Genomic DNA, 10573 nt, shown 5'->3' on the forward strand with positions numbered 1-10573 from the left:
TCATGGCTTGATCTTGCATGGATGCTTCTGGAACAGGGTATAATCTTTATTCATGATGCAATTCATAATGGTAGAAGAAGGAATTTAGAAGTATACAAATGATTCTGTCTAGCATTATACAGAGAAAGACATATCATGCAACAAGATATTGACAGATAAAGACACTACACTGAGACTACAAATGACTTCTTAACATTGGACGTTTTTAGAGTTGCCAAGGCAAATAACAGACCTTAAACTAATTAAGCATGCATTTCTCAGTGGTCTGCCACCAAATGTGCTAATGTTTCAAGAGTCAAATGTCATTGTAAACAGCAGTAAATGAAGTCTTAAATTCAGATTTTTTATCATTTGATCTCAAACCCAAATGTCTTCAGTATATAGCAAAAATAAATGGATTGGTAATTTTACCTTTGAATGGGACTGTATTTTTACGTGAGAACTAGTACCTGTGGTAAGATCTGCAGCTGTGCTTGGCCCCACAGATTGTGGCTTATAGATATACTTTGTGCAATTAGTGCTAAAACCTTACAGTAATTGTCAAAAGAATCCATCTCACCCTCAACCAAACTCATTGCAGACTAAACCTCCAGTGAGTGATGAAATTTGATCAACTGGTATTACTCTATACCATAACTAGACGGGACTGACTGGCTCAGTGTTTTTGTGTACATATCTCATGAACCGTTAGTCCTATAAACCAAATTTGTTTTTCCACTGAGTTTTCCTAAACATGCTTATGGGTACAATGTAATTAGCATGCATATGTTTTATGTGCTTGTTTTTGTTTTAATTATATGAAATATATTGATAATTTGCACATATCGTATGTGTATACATTGTAATTCTATTATTATAAAATAGATTACAGAAAATGTTTATGCAAAAAATGTGACCAAATAAATGGCTCCCCAGTTTGCCATAAATATTTTAAGTGAGATATCTAAAAAAAGTCCTCCTAATGTTCAAGACCTGTTAAAACACTAGTGACATTTTAAACAGTACTGCATATGTAGTAGATTAATATTATAAATTTACTACATCATATTAGAAATTAAACAGTTTGAATTGAATACAATTTTTAATATTTTTTTTTGCCAATTTGTTTCAACAAATACAATAGAAATAACTTTTTAATTCATGCTGTATAATATGCCATTATCGTTTTTAAAAGTAATCAAGTTTTTTTTTTCAGGTCTCAATATTTTGAAGATTTACACATGTAAAACCAAATGTACTATAATGTAATCGTTTTTGCTTGTAGGGAGTTACATATTTAAAACCAAATATCGTATGACTTTTTTTTTTTTTTTTATAGCTACCAGGTATAACAAATACATTTTAATAAATCAGATTATTTTTGAAAAAATGATTATTATATAAATAATCATTATTTAAAAAAAATAATCTGTAAGAGACCGTGAACATGTAAAATTAAACATTGTAACCGCCCAGCCTGTGACCTCCTGCACCCCCGCCAGAGGGAGCCCTTGCCTGAATATTGATTCACTTCCGGTATCATCAGTCATTTCCTGCGTATAGAACACTAAAGCCGCATTCACATAAATTAATTTGTGGAGTATTTTCAGTTTTTCTGCATACCATTGCTTTGTTAACATCTAGTTAATTGCCGATCAAAATGGACGAACTGATTTACAGGACAGTCTAAAGCTATACACCCTCAAAACTGTGGAGATGATAGTGGACTTTAGGAAAGACTCCTCAACACTACTCTCCCTCACAATATCCAACAGCCCTGTGTCATCTGTGAAGTCCTTCAAGTTTCTGGCACTACCATTTCCCAAGACCTAAAATGGGGTTGCAACATAAACTCTCTCTACTTTCTGCATCAATTGAGGAAGTATGGTCTGCCACAGGAGCTGTTGATGCACTTCCATCACCATCTGGTCTGGAGCAGCAACAAAAGAGGACAGGTATGGACTGCAACACACATTAAAAACAGCAGAAATAATCATTGGTGCTCCCCCGCCCACTGCTCAGGACTCGTACCATACAAGAACCAGAAACCATGCAGGAAAAATCACATATGACCCTTCAGACCCTGGACACAACCTCTTTCTGCTCATCCCTTCTGGCAAGCGCTACAGAAATTTGTTTACCAAAACTGCCACAGGAACAGTTTATTTCCCTAATCACTACCCTAATTAACAACTCATCAAAATTATATTCCTTGCATCATATCTATAAGAACTGCATTATCAGAACTGTCAGTCATCAACTGTATATGTTACACACACTTCTGCTGCTGTATATCGTACAAAAAAAACCCATAATATTGCTCAATACTGTTATTTGCACTACCATGCACTTTCACACCTTATGTACATAACTGATCCGTCATATATTCGGGCGCACATCTGGCAGACAGCCACAAAATCCAGATGTCTACAAGACACCTCATTAGTATACTCATTCGACCGAGGTAGTATGGTCAAATTAAAATGAAAGTTTTTTTGTCACGTACACAATGCTTGGCAATTTATTGAAAACTGCATTTAAACTCAAACAGGCTGTTCATCAGCTGATCAAAAGACATTGCCCAAAAATACCCACAACAGAACTAAAAGTGTAAAAAAAAAGGACTAAGTAGTGAGCAACTGTTCTTGTTGATAACCTCAAACACTTGTTTTGGCATGCTTGATGCAACTGTTTCCAGTAACAGGGCTTCACGAAGGGCATCCGTTTTTGCAAACTTCTTTTGCCATCCATCCCCATTCTCAAGGGGATTTAGATCAGGGGAACACAGGATGGTCCAGAAATGCAACGTTATTGTCCTGGAAGAAGTCCTTCATCAGGCAGATGCTGTGAATTGCAGCACTGTCCTGTTGAAAGATCCAGTCATTACCATACAGATACAGGACTCTCCATCAAGAGGAATGCCTGCTGCAACATGTCCACATAGCCAGGCACAATGGCCTTTATTTTTGTCAAGGATCAGCCTTTGTCTCCATGTACAGCACAACGGATCCTGCAGCTCAGTGAAGGTAAATTATTTTTTGGTCTACCACTTGATTTTTTTTGTACCATAACTCTCAGGATCTTTTAAGAAATTAAAATTAATTCATCCAACCATGTTGCGAGGGCCCTTGCTTGTGCAGCTCAGCAATTCTTCCATGTTTAAAAACAGAAAGCCTTTTTGCCTTTGCCAAAAAAAAAAAGCGATTATGACAGTGGGACTGTCTGAAGGACGACAATAAAGTGATATTTTTGCACACAGATTTTAAACTTGGTCTTAAACTTTTGATCAGCTGATGATCAGCCTATTTGAGTTTTCAAAAAATTGCAGACTCTTTATTTTTTAACTCTTCCTTCTCTAACAACATTAGAAGGATTCAGACATTTTTGTCCACACAGGCAGTTTGGGTACTTGTTCAGTCTCTTGTCATCTCATTGCCTAAGTGCTTGCATTCCATCCTGCTGCTGCGCTCCCTCTACTGGATTCCGGTAGCTGCAGGCATCAGATTCAAAACACTGATGCTTTCCTACAAAATAAAAAATGGACCAGCTCCCTCTTCCCTCAACGACCCCATCACTCCTCGCTCCCTCAGAGCTACCAGCACTGCTCGACTGGTCCCACCATCTCTGTTCTGGCACCGAGGTGGTGGAATGTGGCAGTGATTGAGGCTCATGGTATCTTAAGTCTGTAACCTAGTAAACCAGAGTTAATGTATTCAATGATAGAGACTTAAAAGCACTTTTTTCCATCACTCTGGATAAGGGCATCCGCTAAATGCTGTAAATGTAAATGTAGAATATATTTATATCAAAATTGACCATATTCCACACAAAACTAAAAGAATTGGTGCTCTGTCTATCCACTCGTCTACAATTATTTTGGCAGAGTATCTCACCATTTGCCTCCAAATGTATTGAATTCAATCCAATTCAATTCAATTCAATTCAATTTATTTGGAGGCAAATGGCAACATACTGTGCCAAAATATTTTTAAATTAAATATTCAAAATATTATTGCCATTTGCCTTCAAATGTATTGAATTCAATCCAATTCAATTCAATTTATATATTTGTATAGTGCTTTTTACAATTTGCATTGTCTCAAAGCGACTTTACAGAAGTATCAAAAGATTTCCCTAATGAACAAGCTAGAGGCAACAAAGGCAAAGATTATTGATCACGGTCTTTAATCTTTAATCATGGCAAAGATTGTCCTGCTTGTCTGCTCCCTTAACCTGGCTCTGGATTGTCACTGATTAACTAGGCCTGTTCTAAATGTGATAGACAACATCCTGTCCTAAGAGGCCAGCCTTGCCCTAAAAAATGCTCCAATTTTCTAGGAAGCCCACATTGTTTTCAGAGCACCACTTAGATTTCCAGCAGTGAACCTAACCTGCTGTAAGCTATATCACCACACCACATGAGATGGGGCCAAAGCATACTACAACATTGGATGTTGCTTACACTAATTTACACACCTCTATATTATTAGTCTTAGTAACTTGACTGACGAAGGTGTATATCTTTAGTTCCTACATGGAAAACTAACTTTTACCCCTTTTCCACCAGAAAGAACCAGGTGCTGGTTCAGAGCGAGCATTGGTGCTGGTTCAAAGTTGGTTCCACTGGCGAACCTTCCAACTACTGGTTTGTCTTTCCATCGGCTAGAGAGCCATCACAGAGCCAAGTCTGACCTCACTGTATACGTGTCAAGTTACACAGCAATGTTAGCACAGCAGCAGCAAACACAAACACATCAACAATGGTGGATGTTGCTTTGATGCTCATGGCTTTGTAAACCTACATTGGCATCCAAATGTGGCGAATCCAATGTGTACGTGCAGCTCCATGTAATTTGTATAAATGGAGGTTGTAATCGAGAAAGTACATAAAATTATTTTATCATTAACACAGAAAAAAGTTAGCCTTAGCATGTAGCTACCTACTATCATGTGTGCTGACTAATTGATCATATTGTGGTAAGGTAAAAGTGTACTAAACAAAAAAGTGTACATTATCACATGCACCAACAGTAGCCCCGCCCACAGCCCCTGACACAAGCGGTTCTAAAGTCTAGACCAGCAACGTTTTGGTGCTACTTCAGAACCACTTTTTCCTGGTTCAGAGCCGGTGCTTTGGCTGTTGAAAAAGAAAGAACTGGTTCTAAATTATGCTCTGGCTCTGAACCAGCACTGCCTCAGTGGAAAAGGGGCATTTGGGAACCTAATGGCTTCCTAATGCCAGGGGCATGGCTTCCTAATGCCTAACTAATTTTACATGCTTTAGCCTAAGCCTTAGCTTTGGCTTTTTTACTATGAAACAGCTATCATTCATAATGCTGGAGTTGGGGGGCTACTAACTCTGCCTAAGATTTTCACCTACAGACTGTACTCTACTCTATTGCTAACGCTTTCTAGCATCTGAATGCACACAGCTAAAATCTTCTCTGTTGGGGAGCTAACTAAAATATACTCATCAGAAGTAAAATTAATGCTAACAACAGAGGAAGAATTACTAAAAATCGTACGTGCTGAATGTTTGCCATACTTAATGATTACATACTTGAATATGAGCTGGATATTAACAAGCTTTATAGTGTCTTTCTTCGCATTGCTATTTGAAGACAAAAGCAGCTCCTGAAAAAACAAATGTGACAGCACAATATATTAAAGAAAAAAAAGATAATATGGATTAATATAAATGCTGACACAGGCATGAAACTTATCACAAACACAGGAAGTGATGTAAAATTATTTTCCTAGATTTTATTGCCAACATTTCTGTCCACTCTATCCTTTTGGCTCCCCTCTTCGAAGGGGAGTCCTATTCATTTGGTAAACCAACAAAGATCACTCCATAAACAAAACATGTAATAGTGGTTTTGGTCAGAAAGGAATGCAGGGTAACTTTTAAGTAACTAAAGGCCTCTTTTACTTTGCCTAATGTTAATGTTTGTGCAACTACCATCAGGTGAACACTGAACAACCTTGGCATGCAAGGCAGAGTTGCAAGGAGAAAGCCACTACTCTCCAAAAAGAACACTGCTGCCCATGAAGTTTGCTAAAGATCATGTAGACAAGTCATACACCAGTACTACAACCAGAAGCACCCAAGTTTGTCTCCCAAAGAATGATCAAAGAGGAACAAAGATATTTTTTTGGAATGGCCAAGACAAAGTCCTGATATTAATCCAAAAGAAAAATTGTGGAAGGACCTGAAGCAAGCAGTTCATCTGAGGACCCACCAAAATGTGTTGTTTTGTACTGAGGAATGAGATTCTTCTAAGCCGTCATTCTTCTAAGCCGTTGTGCAGGACTGATCAAAAGTTACTGGAAACTTACTTGCAGTTATTGACAGTGACAACAGTCAGTCAGTGACTACAAATACTGAAAGCAAAGGTTCACATACTTTTGCAAGTCACAGATATGTAATGCTGGATAATTTTTCTCACTAATAATATGAAAAAGTCTAATAGGTTTATCTCATTTGTTTGATTGCATTTAATGTTCTCTGTGTACTTTTAGGATTTATTCAGAAAACCAGTAGACAAAAATTAACTGGTTTTAAATAAAGGAATTTAAATATAACCCTAACCACTTATACTAACCCTATCCTAACCTTAAATCTGATCATTATTATTAATAAATTTTGTTATTTGTTTAATTATTTCCCTATGTTATTAATGTAATAGCGTAAATATATAAATAGCAATTAGAAAATGATATTAATTATAAAATAATAAATAGACAACATATCAGTAGTAATGAGAGTCTACAGAGGCATATGAGAATTGTGCATTTGCTAAAGAAAATTTCCTTTTAATATACAGTTTTTTTGTATGAAACAGTAATATATGGCAACATTAGACCAAATTAACATATCTGAAATGACCTTTTTATCTCTGTTAGGACATAACCTCCATTTTTTATAAAAACCTAGCAAAGCCCTAGCGATATATCATCAACTCTGGGAACATTCTTATGCTGCATAGTCTTTCTGCATTTTCTTCAGGAAATGTACTGTTCACAATTAAAATTATATATTCTTATTTTTCTCTTACATTTGTGTGCTAAACTCATCCCAAGGCTTTCCAAATATCATCACAGAATGAATTCCATCTTGATAGGGGTGAATTCCTTTTTGATTAAAGCATATTGCAAATACGAGGGACCACTGTATAGCAACATCATGGCAATGCCAAATCAGCAATGCCATATCAGCACAGCACACAGAGATACATTCTTAAAAAAAGAAAGGGGATGTCTTATTAGAAGAGTGGAGACTTTTAGTTCCAAAGTTGGAACACCTCTATATATTAATGCTCATGGTTTTGGAATGGGATATTTAATACTCGGGTGTTCACAATACTCAGGTGACATTAAAACAATCCCAGCAATGTATATACAACACCAGGCTCACCAGTGTTGAGAGTTACCCTTTGTACTTGACACTGTTTGATCATTGCATGCCAACCTCAAAGTCCAGCTGAAGGATTTGGTTACAAACAAATAAAACAAACAGAATACACACAGTTGCAAGTCAGATACGGAGAGAGCAGGTAAGCAAAAAGAAAACAGAAAGACCTTACAGAAATACTAGGTATACTATACTTTATGATTATTGTATTACATGCTTTATATAAAAATAAACTGCCTTTATTTTTCTTTTCCAGTTCAACAACACATCCAACATTTCCAAAGGATGTGGGTTATTTTAGTCATTTCAACAACCTTCCTTCTAAATGCTCCAGTTTTGGGTGGAGTGAAGGACCTAAATTCACACTTCAGCTTCTATGAGAAAAACAATGCAATGGCTATTAATGCACAGACACTTCCCCAGGGTCATGACAACCTACAGATGGAGTCTCCAGACTTTCATCAGGACAACACAGTCACCAAAGACTTGCCACTGGAAGGCTTGGAAGAGGAAGATTACATTGATTTTGATAAAATACTGGCAGAAGGAGACGATGACTACAGTGACGGTGATGCAATAGATGAAATCACTACACCTGAACCAGATCTTGACTTTGTCTCAGAGCTCTTTGACCCCAAAGTGCACAGAGCATGTCTCTTGAGACTTTTTCATGGTCGAACACGGCTGCAGCGCATTAATGTGGTCAATGCCTTTTTTGGATTTCGCCTTTACCGAAGCCTTCGCAAACAAGTCAATCAAACGGATAATGTTCTGCTGGCACCTGCTGGAATTTCCATTACCATGGGAATGATTGCTCTTGCTGTTGGTTCTACCACACACAAGCAGCTCTACCAAGCTTTAGGCTTTGCTGAATTTGTCAATGCCAGCGTTCACTATAATGATTCCACTGTGCACAAACTTTTCTGCAAACTTACACACCGACTCTTCAGGCGTAACTTTGGCTACACTTTGCGATCTGTCAATGACTTTTATGTCAAACATACTGCAGTCATTACAGAGGGCTTCCGTAGTCAGGCAAAGACATATTATTTTGCTGAGCCTCAATCTGTGGATTTCAGAGACCCAGCATTCCTTTTGAAAGCCAACCAGCGTATTCAGAAGTTGATAAAAGGGCTAATCAAAGAACCACTTAAAAGTGTTGACCCCAACATGGTAGTAATGATTCTAAACTATCTGTACTTTAAAGGTAAATATCTTAAGCATGACAATTATAAACAAAATACAAACAAACAACTGCAACAATAACAATAATAATAAAATATATATATAAGTTCCTTTCTAGTATCAAACTCATTGTACAAATGGAAAAAGACTAGTAGGAGGTAGAAAGAGATTAAAGGTATGTTTTAAGGTAAAAAAGGAAAAGGTATAACAGCCACATGTGTTCTAGAAGAGAGCATTCAACAGTTAGAAGTGTGGTCATAGACACCACTAGTAGACTTCTGATGGACTCGATTGCAAAGCTGGGATTTACAGCTGTAGGAGATCAGAAAGCACCGGTTCTCTAGCTGCCATTTAAGTTAAAATTCTTTTTAATTATTTTGCTTTTGTCTTAATAATCATTGACTAGCATGATGTAAATTCATTTGCATGTATGATAAGAATGTTTTCATGGCTGATTTTTGTTTAAATTATTGATAGAAAGTTTAAAATTCTGAGAATTTTAATCTTGTATTTAAAGCAATTACTTAGCAAGAAATTATTGCAGTTCTCATCTAGCCCTGGGTTGACCATGCAGGAACATGGGAGCAGAAGTTTCCAAAGGAGCTAACCCATTACCGCAACTTCCGTGTCAGTGAGAAGCACCAGGTTCGTGTGCCAATGATGCAAAATAAGGGTACCTACCTGGCTGCAGCTGATCATGACCTGAACTGTGATGTCCTACAGTTGAACTACAAAGGCAACATAAGCATGCTCATTGCTGTGCCACAGAAACTTTCTGGTATGAAAATACTTGAACAAGAGGTTTCACCAATTGTCATTAACAAATGGCTCAACAATATGACTAACAGGTATGGTATCAACAAAACCCTCATTAGTGTAACTGCTTAAGACAGATATTAGTGAATGTAAAAATTTTATTTTTTATGGTTTAAAGATATTCAATTTTACAAATGAGTTCCATTCAGCATTTATTTAATTCCTGACATTAAAACCTTATTGTTTATGATTAAGTATAATTGCTTAAAATGAATTTTTGCCATGGGGTTTCTGTTAGAACACGTGAGGTGGTGCTCCCAAGATTTAAGCTGGAGCAGAGCTATGATCTAGTCAACCACTTGAAGCAGTTGGGTCTAACTGACCTCTTCACAGAAAAGGGCGACTTCTCTCCTCTGGCTTCTGAGAAGGTCTCGGTCAACTGGGTAAGACAAGATCATATGCTAGAATAGTCTAAATAGATTTGTTTATCTTTAGTTATCTACCCATTTGTATGTAAAATTCAAGGTATTTGACAAGAACTAAAATGATATATTAATGTTATTTATGCTAAAATTTCCCATAATGACATATTTTGTTGTCTCACATTTTCAGTTTAAGCACCAAAGTGCCATCACAGTAAATGAGGAAGGTACTGAAGGAGGAGCAATGACACACGTGGGTTTCATGCCTCTGTCAACACAGACACGCTTTATTGTGGACCGGCCCTTTCTTTTTTTCATCTACGAACATCACACTGACTGCCTCATCTTCATGGGACGGATTGCAGACCCATCAAAGAGTTAATTTTATATACACATACAGCCAAGCTTTAAATGTACTACAAACTGTAATAAGTGCACTGCAATGGAGAAGATCACTAATTTAGAGTCTAACTCAGTAAAGTTATTGCCAGACTCAGTAGTACTCAGCAGCATTTCAGTAAATAATAAATGATGCGATTAATATTCATTTCCAATTTATAAATAAATATGAAACACATAAAAATGTAGCATTAAAACATTTTAAGCATTGCAACATGTTTGTGGTTTTTACTTTTATGGAAGTGAGGGTGAATTTGTAAATATAAAAAAGCATATCAAATTGCAGAAATGGATAACATTACTGTTACTACTAGGTTTAATCTATGCCAAGATGTTTCTTCTTTGAGTGATTTTAGAATTCACTAAATGAAAGTCTGAACAAACAGATATTTAGGGTGATCATTTCCCCATCTTTGAT

General features: G+C 36.7%; 1 protein-coding gene across 1 annotated transcript; it reads left to right on the forward strand.

The window, feature by feature from the left end:
• The first annotated feature begins 7321 nt into the window (after positions 1-7321).
• Positions 7322-10369, forward strand: serpind1 (serpin peptidase inhibitor, clade D (heparin cofactor), member 1). Its single transcript, XM_027166739.2, has 5 exons — positions 7322-7535; positions 7678-8600; positions 9153-9426; positions 9633-9777; positions 9947-10369. The coding sequence occupies exons 2-5, from the start codon at positions 7679-7681 to the stop codon at positions 10136-10138; spliced, it is 1533 nt and encodes a 510-aa protein (XP_027022540.1). The 5' UTR covers positions 7322-7535; position 7678; the 3' UTR covers positions 10139-10369.
• Positions 10370-10573: the final 204 nt, after the last annotated feature.

This window comes from Tachysurus fulvidraco, chromosome 14, assembly GCF_022655615.1.
Source record: "Tachysurus fulvidraco isolate hzauxx_2018 chromosome 14, HZAU_PFXX_2.0, whole genome shotgun sequence".
Classification (NCBI taxonomy): domain Eukaryota; kingdom Metazoa; phylum Chordata; class Actinopteri; order Siluriformes; family Bagridae; genus Tachysurus; species Tachysurus fulvidraco.